Below are 16,582 nucleotides of genomic sequence, written 5' to 3'. Positions count from 1 at the left end.
TTTGGATCCTCCCTGAGGCTGCTGGTTGGCCTCCCCGGTGTTGTGGGGTTGTGACTGGGGCGTGGGTGGCTCCTGGGGAAGCCTGGTTACCTGAGATGACTCCACAGGACTGCCTAGTCTCAGGGCGAGCAGAATCAGCAGCAGCAGCCTGGATCTGGGCATGGCTGCCTGGGTTGCTGGGCCGGCAGCAGGCGGGGAGAGTGGAATGGTTGTCCTGTGCAAGGCTGGGTGGTGGTTAATGGAGGGCTGCTTTCCGGTGATAAAGTTCCAGTCCCTTCCCATGCCCTAGGCAGATGCCCCAGGCAGCTGTGTGAAGCCCTCTCTGGTCTTGTGACCTTAAGCCTCTGGAGGAATTGGCAGGGTGTGGCTGGGTGGCCAGTTCCTCAGCCTGGAGTCCCGATGGGTTCTGGGTGCCTTCTTTGCAGGGATGCTCTGCTCTGATGCCTTTTGGGGACCCCTCCCTCATTTCCTGCCAGCAGCTGGGGCCAGACTCCATTCTGGGTGCTGAAGGCAGATGGGACTCAAAATTCCCAGCCTGGATTCAGGTCTAGGGGCCCGGTAGAGGAGGCAGAAAGCAGGCACACGTGACCCCACCGCCCTGGCCCCCGTTTCATCCGGCAGTGGTGGCTGGTGCAGACTCTTACTGAGGAAGGTGGACCCACAGACACTGGGACGTGGGGAGGGGAGCGGTGGGGCTAGTTCTGATCCGACATGGCCAGCGGCCTGGGTCAGATCAAGCATGGACTGGGGCTTTGGAACAGTTGGCAGAACTGTGGGGGTTTGTGGTTTTTAAAAATAGTTTTGCCCAGTGCTGTTGGCTTCTATAATCTTAGCTACTCAGGAGGCTGAGATCTGAGGATCATGGTTCAAAACCAGCCCTGGTAGGAAAGTCCATGAGACTTTTATCTCCAATAACCCACTAGAAAGCAGGAAGTGGCACTGTGGCTCAAGTGGTAGAGCGCTAGCCTTGAGCTGAAGAGTTGAGGAACAGTGCCCAGGCCCAGAGTTCAAGCCCCAAGACCAACTATATATATATATTATGTATATATATATATATATATATATTACCAGTAGTGGGGCCCGAACTTAGTGCTTTGGGCTCTCTAATTTTTGTTGTTGTTGTTGTTAGTTATGGGGCTTGAATTCAGGACTTGTGCATTGTCCCTGAGCTTTGAGCCCAAAGCCACTTCCTGTTTTCTGGTGGTGCATTGGAGATAAGAGTCTGGACTTTTCTACCTGGGCTGGGTTCAAATCATGATCCTCAGATCTCAGCCTCTTGAGTAGTTAGGATTACAGGCGTGAGCCACCAGCACCGGGCGCTCAGCTGTTTCACTCATGGCTGGAGCTCTACCATTTGAGCCACATCTCTACTTCAGCCCTTTGCTAGTTAACTGGAGATAAGAGGCTGATCGATTTGTCTTTTGTGGGTTGGTTTCAAGCCTCGTTCCTCAGATCTTAGCCTCCAGAGTGGCTAGAATTACCAAGCCTCGTTCCTCAGATCTTAACCTCCTGAGTGGCTAGAATTACAGGTGTGAGCACCCGGTATCTGGCAGAATTGTGCTCTGGGAGTGCCGCTTCCTCTTCCCCTAGACAAGTAGGTTAGTACTGGGAGAAGCCTTTCAGCACAGGCCTGGGCACACCTTCTGGTGTAGCTGCTGATAAGATGCTATGTAGCCTTAGGCTGGGTTCAGAAGTATTTCTGTAATCCCATCTCCTGATAGTTCTAAAAGAAATGGAGCTGAAGCTGGAGGCATGGCTCCAGAGAAAACACGTGCAGTTGTATCTCTGACTTGGCTTACTTCACTTAACATGTTTTGTTCTAGATACATCCATTTCCCTAGAAATGACATATTATTCTCTCTAATGGCTGTGTAAAATTCCACTTTGTCTAGGTAAGGTTTTTTGTTTCTGTTTTTTTTTTTTTTTTGGTCTGTCATGGGGCCTGAACTCTGGGCCTGGGCACTGTCCCTCAGCTCTTCAGCTCAAGGCTGGCATTCTACCACCTGAGCCACAGTGCCACTTCTGGCTTTTTTCTTTTTGCTTATGTGGTGCTGAGGAATCGAACCCAGGGCCTCATGCATGCAGGGCAAGCCCTGTATCACTGAGCCACCTGCCCAGCCCCTTGGTAACATTTTTTAACTACTCATCTATTGTGTGGCATCTGGTTTGTTTCCACAATTGGGTATTGTGACTAGTGTGGCAATGAACATGGGTGTGCAAGTGTCTTTATGGTATCCTGGCTTGTGATGTTCTGGGTGGATGCCCAGGAGTGGTATGGCTAGATCCTAGGGAAGGTCTATATTTAGTATTTGAGGAAGCTGCAGGCTGCTGTCCAGAGTGGTTGTACTAGTTAATATTCCCACCAGCCATGCAGAAGGGTTCCCTTTTCCCCACATCTCTGCCAACATTTGTTGTTTGAATTCATGATGTTGGCCAATCTAACTGCGGTGAGATGGAATCGCAATTACTTTGATTTGCCTTTCCTTTGTGGCCAGGGATGATGAGCATTTCCTCATGTGTTTCTTTGCCATCGAAGATGGTAGTGTGTGTGTGTGTGTGTGTGTGTGTGTGTGTGTGTACATGCCAGTATTAAGGCTTGAACTGGGGCTTGGATGCTGTTTCTTTGAACCATGACCCTCAGATCTCAACCTCCTAGGTAACTAGGATTGCAGGCATGAGCCACTGGCACCTGGCAGTAGATGCCTATATTTAAACCCTAACCCCATGCAACAGCCTCCTTTCCACATGCGGGGTGCCCTCACTTGTCTCCTAACATCTGCCTACCTGCCTTGCTCACCCTCACCCCATAGGCCCTAGGAGCTGAAGTTCTGCAGAAACGGTTAACATTATCCCCACCTCAGGTCCTCAGCTCTACCCAGACTTGAGCTCCTCCCTGCTCTAGAGTTCCTGCCATATCGTGGGCTATTCTCTCTTTTTCTGCCCATACCTACCTGCTCATGGACCTCACTACTACCCCCAGAGCTACCCACCTGGATAGGGGCAGATACCATATTGCTCACTCTCCCAGGGGAGAGGGTGTGTGGAGATATGGCCCCTGTAATAAACCTTATAATAATCTTTCTCCTGTGCCTGCCTGCCTTTGAGTGGTCCCCTGGGATGGTCATGATGGATTCTAACAGAAACCACTTCATATTAAAGATTCTGTAGGAGCTGGAGGATTGCTTGCGTACACAGTTTGAGACCAGCCTGAGAAACAGATAGACATAGACTGAAAAAACACTTCTGTCTGTCCACGGTTTGCCCTTGGAAGCACAAGGTAATCATTGTGGAGGGGTGGAAGGCAGGTGGAGAGACAAGTGATCTTATGCTATCTCAGGTCCAGGAGTCGCCATTTTCATTGACTTTTGCATGATTTAACATTCTCATAACTATCAGGTAAACTCAGGCTGGGCCTCTGGGCTCCAGGGGCCCCACCAGTCTTACAGCTGAGACTGCTTGCTGTAAGATGACACAGGAAGCCCACGAAGAGCTCTGCCAGGCTTTGCTATCACAGGCATACCCTCTATTACTACTAATACATTTAGTAAACATTGGTTAAGGACTTTCTTCTGCGGTGTGACTACAGTTCCATAGCCTCTTCCATGGAGAATAGGCCATCCAGGGGTTTGAATCACGTCTCCCATGGTGGGCTCAAAATAAACTATTTTCTGATTTCTTCCAGAGCAGGTTTTTGGATCCTCCCTGAGGCTGCTGGTTGGCCTCCGGATCCCAGGCGAAATGTCTGAGACTCCCACTTCCGGTTTGTCTTCCATTTTGTCCCCTCCTTCTTCTGCACCCTCTGGGCTTACTGTCTGAGAAACTTTGTGAGCAAGCTTCTGAGTAACTCAGGGCACTGGTTACCAGGGTAATGGGGCAGGACTCACAGCCCTTTTGGATTTTTTTTCTTTTGGTCGGTCGTGGGGCTTGAACTCTGGGCTTGGGCGCTGTCCCTGCGCTCTTCAGCTCAAGGAGAACGCTCTACAACTTGAGTCAAAGAACCACTTCCAGTTTTCTGGTGTTTAATTGGGAATCAGAGTCTCATAGACTTTCCTGCCTGGGCTGGCTTTGAACCTTGATCCTCAGATCTTAGCCTCCTAAGTAGCTAGGATTACAGGCATGAGCCATTGGCACCCTGCCTCCCTGCCTTTTAAATAGGGCTTTCGTACCCCTAGATAGACACTGGCAGGTTATTTTTTGTTTTTTTGTCGGTTGTGGGGCTTGAACTCTGGGTCTGGGTGCTGTCCCTCAGCTCTTCAGCTCAGAGCAGAGGCCAGTCTTGGAGCTTGTGGGAAGTGTGGGAGGCCAAGGTCGGCAATGCTAAAGGAGGTGACTCATTCCTAGGGAGACACCCCTTCCGTGGCAGTTCTCCTGGGCTGTGGCTCCAAGCCATCCTCCAGGGTAAGGGATGAGCATAGACTTCTGTAGGCCAGGTGCCCTGGCCATGGACGAGAGCCAGACCAAAGTCCAGGGTCTCCTGTGCTGCATTCTGTAATTTCACTGTGGTTTGGTATCTAGAGAGCCAGGAAAACAATTGGATTCCAATCACACCTTGTTAGTTTGAAAATCTATTAAGGTGAAATATACTAACGGCGAATTGTAGTTTCATATTCTATTTGCATCCAATTTCTGTTGCTTTTACTCCATTTGCTTAGCTGCTTTTCAGAGCAGAGCAATGTACAATGTATGAATATTATAAGCAATCACACAGTTCACAAAACTGCTGGCATAAAACAACTTTCTTTTTGAGAAAAATATATTATGTAAATGGGTCCTATCTCCTAAAATAACACTCAGTAGATTAAAAAAAATAAGCCCTTGATGACTAGAAAACTCAAAAAGATAAAAGCAGGTTCAGAGTGATTATCTTGCAGGTAGGTCTTACACTCATAACCTTAGTTAGTCATGTTCAAATTCAAGCTCAAGTTCATTCTTCTAGTACAGACAGTAACCCGTCTTTCTCCAGAAGCTCTGTTTTGTGGCTGTTGGTTTTTTGACAAGCATCCTGGGGTAGGGATTGAACCCAGGGCCCTTTTCATGTTAATCAGGTACTTTATAAACAAGGGTCACCTTTAGCTCAGAACTTTCTCTTTTGCCTTTTTGGGAGAGGGGTGTGTGTGGGTGTGGGTGATTATTGGGATTTAAACTCAGGGCCTCAGACTCCTGCTTAGCTTTTTTGTTTTTTTGTTTTTGGATCCAGTCATGGGGCCTGAACTCTGGGCCTGGGCGCTGTCCCTCAGCTCTTCAGCTCAAGGCTAGCGCTCTACCACTTGAGCCACAGCGCCACTTCCGGCTTTTTTTCTTTTTGCTTATGTGGTGCTGAGGAATCGAACCCAGGGCCTCAGGCATGCAAGGCAAGCACTCTACCACTTAGCCATCTTCCTAGCCCTCTTGCTTAGCTTTTTTTGTCCAAGGCTGGTACTCTACCACTTGAGCTATGTCTCCACATCTGGCTTCTTGGAGATGGGGGTCTCAAGGACTTCTCTGCCTGGTCTAGCTTCAAAATGTGACCCTTAGATCTCATTCTCAAGAGTAGGTAGGATTACAGGTGGGAGCTACTGGCGCCCAGCCATAACTTTCTTTGTGGCCATAACCATCCTTCCTTCTTCCATCCACCATCCGCTTCTTTCTGTATATGTGTAGTGGTACTTGAACTCAGGACCGCACACTTACTAGGCAAGTGCTTTATCACTTGAGCTACAATCCTAGCCCTTTTGTTTTGAACTTTGTCTTTGAGATAACCTATTGCTAACTTTTCCCAGGCTGGCCTCAAACTCAAGATCTTCTTGCCTCTGCCTTCTGGATTACTTACCACCACACGCAGTTTAGGGCTCATTCTTTTTTCTTTTTTTTTTTTGGGGGGGGGTCTGGTCGTGGGGCCTGAACTCTGGGCCTGGGCACCGTCCCTCAGCTCTTCAGCTCAAAGCTAGCACACTACCACTTGAGCCATAGTGCCACTTCCGGCTTTTTGCTTATATGGTGCTGAGGAATCAAACCCAGGGCCTCAGGCATTCAAGGCAAGCGCTCTACCACTGAGCCACCTTCCCAGCCCTCATTCTTTCTTTTTACACAAGGATTTATCTTAGTATAACAGGGTTAAACTATGGAGAAATAGGAGAAATGAGAGAGCTAAAGATTCAAAATGGCGGTTCCTGATTATAGCTTTTACACCTTTTGAGTTGGGTATATATACAAGGTCTATCAGACAATGGTTTGGGGTAGGGAGAAAATGCGTGAGGCCCAACCCAAACACAGGTTACCTTCAGGACTTCCTACAGCTAGTATGTCCTTTCTTTCTTCCTCTATTCAAGGCGACTTTATAGATTTTTACTTTTTGAAGGAATAAGATATAGTCCTTTCTATTCGCTGAATCTTCTTCAGTCCCTCTTGCCTCCATCCCAACTCAAGTAACCCCTTCTGTGAACTCAACCCATGAAAACCTGTGACGCTGCCCAACAAAGACCCTAGAAGCCTCCCCAGGCCTGAGGGCAGCTCCTGCTCACCCTGTCCAGGCTCTGTCCCCCTTGCCTTGGACTCTGAGGCTGCGAGGCAGACGAGGATTTATCCCTGCCAAGCCCTGCCACCTTCATCTTTAAGTGGAAGACCTTAGGCAGCATTTTAACTAGCTGGGAAAATCAGATTGCCTGTCAGCAGGAATTTTATCTTAGTTGCCAGAATAATGGTTGGTTTAATGCATCCTTTGCTGAATATACAAGAAGCCTTTTAAACCAGTTGTAGATCTATTCCTGCAAGGATAAATTGCTTTTGTTTCATTTTTTACTTTTAGTTTTTGTTTTAATCTGAAGTAGGCATGAATGTAGTTTCAAGTATCAAATAGATCAAAGGATTTGTTAAAACACAGCATTTCCTTGTCTCCTCCTGGCATTTTCCCATCTCGTACACACATCATTGTCCCTGTAACACACTTCATTCTTAACAGTTTAGTTGTATCCATTTATATGTTCCATTCATACTGTTATCTATTGTGTTAATTAACTATTTAAAAACTAGCTTCTATAATAATCTTTTCTTTTAGTCAGTCATGAGGTTTGAACTCTGGGCTTGGGCGCTGTCCCTCAGCTCTTCAGCTCAAGGCTAGCACTCTACCACTTGAGCCACAGCACCACTTTTGGTTTTCTGAGTGGTTTATTGGAGATAAGAGGCTTATAAGCCTGGCGTTGGTGGCTCATGCCTGTCATCCTAGCTACTCAGGAAGCTGAGATCTGAGGATCGCTGTTCAAAGCCAGCCCAGTCAGGAAAGACTGCGAGACTCCTATCTCCAATAAACCACCAGAAAACCGAAAGTGGCGCTGTAGCTCAAGTGATAGAGTGCTTGCCTTGAGGTGAAGAGCTGAGGGACAGCGCTCAGGCCCAGAGTTCAAGCCCCATGACCGACAAAAAAGAAAAAAGAAAAAAAAAAGAGGCTTACAGACTTTCCTGCCTGGGTTGGTTTTGACCCATGATCCTCAGATCTCAGCCTTCTAGGTAGCTAGGATTACAGGCGTGAGCCACTACAGCCAGGCTCTTGAAAAAAACAAAAACAAAAAACCCACACAAATGTGCAGCATGGGTAGGACTTTCTAGAGGCAGTTTGTGTCTGCTTCATGAAGCCCCCACTGGGGAGGCTTGCTAGGGCTGGGGGATCTTCTTCCAAGATGGTTCAGTAACAAGGCAGACAGCGCAAAGGTGGCTCTTGGCTGGGAGCCTTCTTTCTCTGTGGGCCTCCTCCGAGTTACCTGAGCTTCCTCACCAAATGGTGGCTGGGTTCCAGGGACCAGAAGTAGAAGTGTTACCATTCTCTTAAGGCCTGAGGGAAACTAGGACAGAATCACTTTAGCTACAGAACCTGTCTGAATCGGTTCAGGGGCGCAGGGCCCCCTTTCTTGATGGAGAAGGGGTGAATGTTCAGGAGTACAAGGCATTTCCAGCCATCATGAATCCATCACAACTTCGTACCAAGGCAGCGAGCAGTAGCTCTTTTTTGCCAACCAGCACACTCCGGTATGTGCACGCCTCCCAGTCCTCCCAAGATCATTCTTGGATAACTTAGCTCCTTATTCAGCATTTATATTATGATGAATATATAAATGCTCTTGCCAGATAGTAAACTGTGAGGAATTACTTTTTCTTTCTTATATTGTTTTCCCTGGTCAATGCTTTCTTATAGTTATATATGGGTTGTTCTCTATGTACTTATTACCATTCCTGTTCTGAAGTGTTCGACATTACCGGAATCTTCTCGACAGCTCCTGTGATGGGTCAGCTTTTCATCCATTTTACTGTCCTGTTGCAGATGCCAGTGCCCTCTAGTCTAGACATCCAGTCCACGTGGAGCTGGGCCTCTCCCTTGCCACCGTCCCCAGTACTTCACAACCCTCTGGGTGTGAGGCATAGAATGGTACAAGTCTTCCCCAAACGAGTTATCTATTTGGTAAGAATAAAGCATAGTTGGGTGTGGTGGCTCCTCTGTAATCCTAGCTACTCATAAGGTGGAGGTAGAAAAATTAGGAGTTGGGAGGCTAAGGAAATGGAAATAGATTTTTTTCTTTGTTGCTGTTTTCTTTTTCCTTTTTTGTTCTTGTTTGTGCATTTAACTGTCTTTGGGAGAGTAAGGGGGGCAGAGAAGTGGAGGGACAAAGGATGAACAAATCAGAAGTGGTACTTACTAGACACTATGTTGAAAATAAACCACACAGGGCTGGGAAGTTGGCTTAGTGGTAGAGCGCTTGCCTTGCATGCCTGAGGCCCTGGGTTCGATTCCTCAGCACCACATAAGCAAAAAGAAAAAAGCCGGAAGTGGTGCTGTGGCTCAAGTGGTAGAGCGCTGGCCTTGAGCTGAAGAGCTGAGGGACAGCGCCCAGGCCCAGAGTTCAGGCCCCATGACTGGACCCCCCCCCCAAAAAAAAAAGAAAATAAACCACACAACTGGTAGGTAGGAACAGGAGGGAAAAACGGAGTGGATGAGGGAAGGGGTGACACTGTCCACAAAGAAATGTACTCTTTACCTAACTTATGTAACTGCATCCCTTCTGAAGATCATTTTTATAACAACAATGAAAAACATTTTAAAAAGAGTTGGAGGCCAATTGGGGCAAAGTTAATCAGACCCTATCTCAAAAACAAAAAATACTAATAAAACCTCTGGGGCATGGATCAAGTGGTAAAGCACTTACCTACTAAGTGAGACCCTGGGTTCAATTCCTAACACCACATACATGTTTACACACAAAAGTGTAAAATAGTTAAACATTGTTACATCGCTGGGTGTGGTGCTGCATACATATAATCCTAGCATCTGGGCGGATGAGGTAGGAGGATTGAGAGATTAAGGCCAGCTGCAAGTACATACTGATATCTGGTCTTAAAAAACAAACAAAAACAAAAGCCAAACATGATGGTACCTGTCCATAATCCCAGCTACTTAGGAGGTAGAAATTGGGAGGACAAAGTTCAAGGCTAGCCTGGGCAAAGAATCGGTAAGAAATATCTCAACCAATAAGCTAGGGATGGTAGAAGGAGTTTGTGATTTCCAACTCTAAAGGATGCACAAATAGAAGGATCCCAATCTGAGGCTGACTCTGAGACGCCTATAGCCAGACACCAAGGCTCACTCCTGTAATCCCATCTACTCTGGAGGCTGTGATCTGGGGATCTCCCTTTGGAAGCCAACTCAGGCAGGAAAGTCCTCAAGATGCTTATCAGTCTGAAGCTAGTAAGTCACTTAATTGTACACACCTTAATTGTATACACCTCTTTTGTCTATTTTTTCTTGAAGTAGGCTAAGATGAGAGCTAGGGTGCTTTGGTTCTCTAGGTGATGGCTGTTAGACTCTTCCCTGGGGTCCTGGCTGCCTTAAGAGGAGAAATTTTAGCCAATCAACCAACTGGAGGCCTCACGGCAGCCTAGCTCCTTTGAAGACTCCACGGTGCCTCAGGGAAGCTACACTGCAACTACTCACTGCTGAAGCTCAACTCCAGCTCCAGAAGGCAGTGTTTGAATACAGCCAGGGCTACTTCAAGTAGCTTGGATTTATTATTCTTTCCCTACCACTAGTGAACTAAAGCTCCAGATGATCTTGCAGCAATTTTCACCTGGACCAGAGGGGGAGCACATCCTCTGATGGCCCAGCAGGAGTCAGGTAATTGGACACCCTTGCTGCGCCCCCTCCAGCTACACAGGCAGAGCACTCAGCTTTTTTTTTTTTTTTTTGGTCAGTCATGGGGCTTGAACTCTGGGCCTGAGCTCTTCAGCTCAAGGGTAGCTTTCTACTACTTGAGCCACAGCGCCACTTCCGGTTTTCTGAGTGGTTTATTGGAGACAAGAGTCTCACAGTGTTTCCTGCCCAGGCTGGCTTTGAACCACAATCCTCAGATCTCAACCTCCTAAATAGCTAGGATTATAGCCAGAAGCCACCACCGCCCGGCTTGCTTTTTTTTTTTTTTAATCGGTTGGGTGACATCCTCCTGTGCTGTCCCCTTAGGTTGCAACATTAGGGCCAATGGAAGGCATCTCTCAAGTGGATTTGCTTACTTTTGATCTTTATCATTGGTACAGCAGGCTAAGTGTAAGTGGCTGCCCAGAAGTGGCAGTGAGTGGATGCAGGAATGTTCCATGGAGCAGCAGTGAGAGGAGGTGGTACAGACCAGCTGAGAAATGAAGATAAGAGGTTATGGCCTCAGATTGCTGGGAGAGCTGCAAGGGGCTGCCAAGACCTGAGGGCCAAGTGTCCCGAACATCCTAGGCTTAAGAGCTGACACAGTAACTGCTATAAGAGTTGTAACAGCTAGCAGACACTGCCTGCTGCTATTGCTCATTGCTTCTGAAAACTGAGGGTTACAACAGCTGCCAAGGATGGGGCCACTGGTGTTCAAGACGAGAGCAGTAAGCCACCAATCCCAACGACCTGAGTCCAATGCCACTGGCTACCAAAGCCTGGAGCTACGGGCTCCCAGCTCTCAGGGCTTGCAGGGCTATGAGGTACTGCATCGCTTAGTCCATCCCACAGGCTTTGGGTACCCAAGGATCAGGGACTGCCAACACAAGAGCTTCTCACTTCAATTTCATTCTGGGAAGTACTAATAGACTCCCACAATCTGACTGGTAAGGCCATTTCCTGTCTGCTTTCCTATTCCTTGGCCTACGTCCTCATGTGGCAGAGCTCATTCTTTTTGAGAATGAACACATGGGACACCCACTGCTGAAGAATTTGGATGTCTACGTTTTGAGATGAGGCTCAGTGGTAAGATCGCATGTGCAAGGCCCTGGGGCTTGAGCCTCAACACCACAGCAAAGCTAGTAAAAATGTTTAGAATCGGACACCCCTAAGGACCTGTGCTTTTTCCAATGGCTATTTTTGTGAGTACCCCGTTCTTGTTTTATGATGGCTCTCATCCCTTTGCAAACATCAGTGGACACCTTCAATGGAAACTGACATTGTTTCTAAGTGGCAAGTGTTTTTCTGACACTTTCTTCCCTCTCCCTGCATAGTCTGTTTTCTCCATGAAACTCCTTTTCTGTGTGCTTTTGTCCTTGACTGTCTATCTATATTTATGGTTGGCATCTACAAATACCAAGCTCCAAGTACCCTGGGAGCTTGTAGACTGATTGATTGCCTGTGAGCCACCTGGCTGGGACATTTAGTTGGGGAACTTTTGATGCTGGAGTATTGTGTTTTATATGAGGACAAGAAACCCCTGGGAAGGACATTTCCCAGCTCCTGTCTGGCTGCCAGTGTCCTGAGTGGCCCCAGCCCAAAGACCCTGAGTTTACCCCTTCAGTGACGGATCTTCCATCTCTGCTACTGTGGGGAGGGGGCAGTTGCTGGGCCCCGCAGGAGGAGGCTGGGCGTCTGGGCTACAGCTATCCCTCTCCCTTCCCGGGGGGGGGGGAAGTAGAACTCACTGTTGGGTGAGGGTGTGGGGGGTCCTGTGGTGCAGATGGGGCTGACTCCCACATTTTTGTTGGTGGCCTTTGGGCTCACTTTTCCCAGGTCTTAGGGGACACCTGGGGACCTGGGGGGGGGGGAGAGAAGGCTGTTTGCTCACATGCCATTTTCCAGCTTCCAAAGGGACGTTTTCTCCTGTTTTCACTGCACTGCCATAATGCCTTAAAATAAACATGTTCGCTTTTGAGGTGGACTTCGGGGAGGTAGTGAGAAGGGGTGTGTTTGTAATCTGCACACTGAAGCCCACAGCAATGACCTTTAGCCAGGCAGATCCAGCCCCAGCCCCAGCTCCAAGGCGCTGGCTTCAAGCTCTCCTTGCCTAGAATGCCCACTCCTTTTCTTCTAAGGCCCAACCACAGCCACTTCCTCCTCAAGGCCGCCTGGTGAGGAGTGACACCAGGCAGGCATGGCCAGTGTGCGCACCGCATACCCATGCACCCTCGCACACACTGCTTCCGCTTCCTGCTGGTCAGCAGTGCTCTCGCCTCTTGGTGCAGTGCTCAGCCCTTCCCGGGCAGCCCAGTCTCTGAAGGTCCCATAGCAGCGTTTGAGACATTATGGTCTCTAGTGGCAGCCCAGTCTCTGGCCTTAGCTGTTGCCATTCTAGCTTGCACTGTGCTCATGTGCCCCTGGTGCTGGGCAAAGGTCCATTCCGGGCTTTTCGGGACATTTGGATGCGTTCCTCTCAGGCCCTTCTCCTGTTGTCCTGCGCCTGCCTCACGGCCAGAGGGGCTGCAGTGGCCACCAGAGTTGTCTCTGCCAAGGCCTCTCCTCCCCCTGGCACCTGCCCTTCCTGCAGGCTGGGGAAGGGGGCACACGCTTTGCACAGGGCTGGGCAGGGGGTCTGCCCCTCCTCGGGACAGGAGGCCACCTTAGCCCCTTACACAAGCCAGCTTACTGCCTCTTCCATCTTTCTCTGCGTCTAGGAATCTGGCAACGACCCTGCATGGCTGGGCATACACTCGCTCACCTCTGAGCATGGGCAGAACCTGGTGGTGAAGTGGGATTCGTTGGGCGTCTTCCTTCCTTACCTGAGGGGGCCCTGGAGAAAAACAGATGCGCTCTGCCCCGGGCTGTGGCCTGCACAGACATGTGAGTGCTTGGGGTGGCGGACTAGGCAGCCCTCCTTTTGGTGAGGTTTGATCTGGCCACCCCTCACAGGACTTGGGGACACTCGTTCAGCAGGGTCCTGCACTGCATGGAGTCAATGACGTCTGTGGAGTGAAGGAATGAAGACAACATGCTCAACTTCGGTGGAGCGGGTGGAGGGCAGGCACCAAGTCCTGGTTGTGGCTGGGCAGTCTGCCTGTGCCATCTGTGGCAGAGACCTCTTTCCACTTTTCAAACAGGATGGTGCGGCCAGGGGCAGTCATGGCCTCCGAGCTCCCATGGGGACGGCGGGGACAGGGATGCTCTGGGAGTCTGAGCGGGAGGTGAATCTGCCGGGAGAAGCTCCGAGCCTGGCACCTGGCACCTGGCTCCCAAGCACATGGGGGCAGCAGCACTCCCTTGCTGACGGAGCTGGCCACTCTGCACTGGGACAATCAGGCAGCATCTGGTTCCATCCTCTGCCACCTGAGGGGAACCCAGCACTCTGCCATTGCCTCCCTCAGGGACAGCTTAGATCTGACCGAGCAGAGAATTTGGGTGGCACGGTCTTGCGGGATGAGGCAGTGTAGGAATGTCACCTTGGGAACCTTCCGTGGGTCTGTCCTGGCTGGGGAAGCGCCTAGAAGGCTTTTCCTTATTCAAATACCAAATTACCAGCTCCCCACTTCCCTTGCTTTCCAGAACTTTGGGGCCAGAAGGCAGCTATTGGGCTAGAAGCAGGAGGCGGCGTGCTCTTGGCAGTGGCAGATGGCGGTCTGTGAGCTGTCAGGGGAGCGCGGGCAGGTAAGGCCCTGAGTTCTTTGGTTTCCCCCAGGGGGAAACAGCACCACAGCTGCCTCCAGTCACTGCAAGGTCCTCCACCAGGGACACTTAAGAGAACTGAAAGCAGCCCATTAATCTGGACACTTCAGGAAGCAGCGTGGTGGGACAGGGGCGTGGATCAACGCTTTTTTTTTTTAAACCCCTAGATTCTGGCTGCTCTCGAGGAAGCCAATCTGTGCTTCTCCAGTTTGCAGGGAAGGGGTGTGGACCAAGCCAGGCCAGCTGTGGGCAGGGCTGCCCAGCGGTCCATCTCTGCCTAGAGAGCCACGAGAGAGGAAGCTAGTGGGGGCTTAGGACGGGGGGGGGAGGGGGGCAGATAAATCAGGATGGGAGGGATCGCAGGTCCCTCCTCTCCTCCCAGCTCAGGAACACTGGTATCTGGGCCCTCTTGCCCTCCAGCCAGCCTGGCCTCCTGCTGTCCCCATGCTCCCTCAGCAGTGCCAGGGCACAGGAATGGGGCCTGAGACACGGGCTCACACTGAGGGCTGTGGACTAGCCAACTTGGAGATCTGGCTTAGGAACAGGCCTGCAGGCTGGAGCCGAGGACACGTGGGGGAGGGGCAGATGAGGCCACATGTGCAGGGTGATGGGTTGTGCATACTAATTACATTTTTAATCAGCCAGAATGAGGCCCCGGCATCAATCTGCCACACACAGCTCTGTGAATCATCCTGGAGCTGGCAGCTAGGTTCTGGGCTGGTGACCCTGGCTCAGCTGTGAGGGGAGCTCGAGCTGGACCCCTTGGCCCAACTGCCTGGCTTCCCAGTGGCGTGCGCGCGCACACACACACACACTCACATGGCACTTCACACTTGATTTTATTCCATGACACTGATTTGCTGAACCCCCATTTCCTGGGACGGGGAGGACAGTGGGGGGCTGGTAGAAGCTGGGTTGGCCTCCCAGGAGGGACTGGGGCCCCTTTTTGTTTGGGGAAGCACTAGCCAGGCCTCAGCCTTCCATCCAACCCCATCCTTTCCCATCCAGTTCCTTTAAAAACTGAGCTGTAAAAATAAAATAAAATGAAAATAAAAATAAACCCCTGAGTTGTTAAAAAAAAACCAAATTAAAAATCCCCTTTGGTGTCAAAAGGTCCCATTCCTGAAAGCCAGCAGGCTAGGCAGGTGACGGTGCGGCACTCAGTCCTCCGGCTCAGCGTTGGGCTCCTCCTCCTCCAGGCCCAGGGAACTTTCAGGGCCTGGCCGCTTCAGGATGGCGCTGTACTTGAGGGCCACACTCTCCGCCTGCAGGACCACTTCTACCAGGCTGAAGATGGTGATGGTCTACAGCAGAACCAGACATAGTGAGGGCACAGTGAGGGCAGAGCCCAGCTGGCCCTGAAGCCCCTAAGCCTCTGTGGCTCACGTGTAAACTCCAGCCATGGGGTCTGGGGAACCTGAGGGACCCAGGTGGTCTGGGTTCTCACACAGTAAGCATTTATAAGGGTCTGGGATAGGGTAGCCTCTGGACCGAGAGCCACTCTATAGCATCATTGGGGTGTGAAGCCATAGCTTTCATAAGCTTCTCGAGAGACCCTGGGGCTGAAACCACACGAGGGAGCCTGCCATCCTGGAGAGTAGCCTCCTGTACTGGTAAGGCAGGAGGAAGAGGTAGACAGGACACAGGGGTTCTGACCTGCCGTGCGGGCTCCTGTTCCAGGTCTTCAGGCTCCCAAACAAGTGTAAGCTCCGGCTTCTTCCCCACCTTCTGATAGTGGTAGGACCGCAAGGCCAGCGCCTGGGGTACACACACAGGACCTCAGGCGTTGGGCTGTGGATGCTGTCTCCCAGCTTCCTGCTTGGAGGTAGCCCTCTGCCATGGCCTAGCCTGATAGAGCCAGTTCCCTGTTCTGCTGCCCACTGCTGGCTGCTTGACTCCGACAGGGACCATTGTCAGCAGCCAGCTTTCAAAGGTGTTCAGATAAAGCAGCACCTGAGGAGGGGGCCAGGGCTCGAATGGTGGGACCTGCAGTAGTGCACAGACTGGGCCCTCTGCTGGTGTTGGGTCTGATAGCACACGCTGTGGGCTGGTGGGCTGCGGATCTGACCTAGATCTGGACTTCCATACTGCTCATCGAACTTTAGCACAAGCACTTGATTGTTTCCAGACAGACATACTCTTTCTCTTCTGCTCCTCCCAATTTCATTCATTCCATGTCTATTCCGCACTATGAGTGGGACTGCACACTTCCAAGCACTCTAGATGTTAGGAATTCAAAGCTGGGGCAGGAGCTAGATTCTACAGGACTGGCTAGCACCAGGTTCTCTCAGATGGCAATAGGATAGGCATATATGCTCCTTGGAACACTCTTAATAAACAATCACCCAGGACAGGAGCCAAGGCAAGGTCAGGTGTCTTCCTTCTTTTTAGAGTGGCTATGAGCTATCCTATGGCCTTTCCTTCCTAATATTCCAATAAAAGTACAATGCCCAGGACCTGAGTTCAAGCCCCAGGACCAGCAAATAAATAAATACTACACCTTCCCTACCTACCTATCTATATACATACAAACCAAGGCAGGCCTAGATGGGCTGTCCTGGCAGGGCCCCATGGGCAGGTTTGGGTCAGGGTTTTGGACCCTCTGCTGCCACGTGCCAGTGGGACCCATACGGTCTGTGTCTCTCTGGTATCAAGGAGGGCAACAGGGACCTCAGTGTCCTCCATGTTTGTGAGGCCACCATGGCCTGCTCTGGGTCAGTGACATAGAGA

General features: G+C 50.4%; 1 protein-coding gene across 1 annotated transcript in view; it reads right to left on the bottom strand.

Annotated features, from left to right (window-relative positions):
* Window positions 1–14,675: 14,675 nt before the first annotated feature.
* The window catches only part of Dis3l2 (DIS3 like 3'-5' exoribonuclease 2), a 356,978-nt gene continuing 355,071 nt past the window's right edge, over window positions 14,676–16,582 (bottom strand). Inside the window, exons 21-22 of the mRNA XM_013021392.1 lie at window positions 15,509–15,610; window positions 14,676–15,156 (exon numbers count right to left, since the gene is read on the bottom strand). Coding sequence (XP_012876846.1) covers window positions 15,013–15,156; window positions 15,509–15,610 — 246 coding nt within the window. The 3' untranslated portion in view covers window positions 14,676–15,012. The remainder of the gene's footprint in view (window positions 15,157–15,508; window positions 15,611–16,582) is intronic.

The sequence above is a fragment of the Dipodomys ordii genome, unplaced genomic scaffold, assembly GCF_000151885.1.
Source record: "Dipodomys ordii isolate 6190 unplaced genomic scaffold, Dord_2.0 Scaffold1, whole genome shotgun sequence".
Classification (NCBI taxonomy): Eukaryota; Metazoa; Chordata; class Mammalia; order Rodentia; family Heteromyidae; genus Dipodomys; species Dipodomys ordii.
Note: the sequence above shows the minus strand (reverse complement) of the source record. Positions and strands in the feature narration are given on the sequence as shown.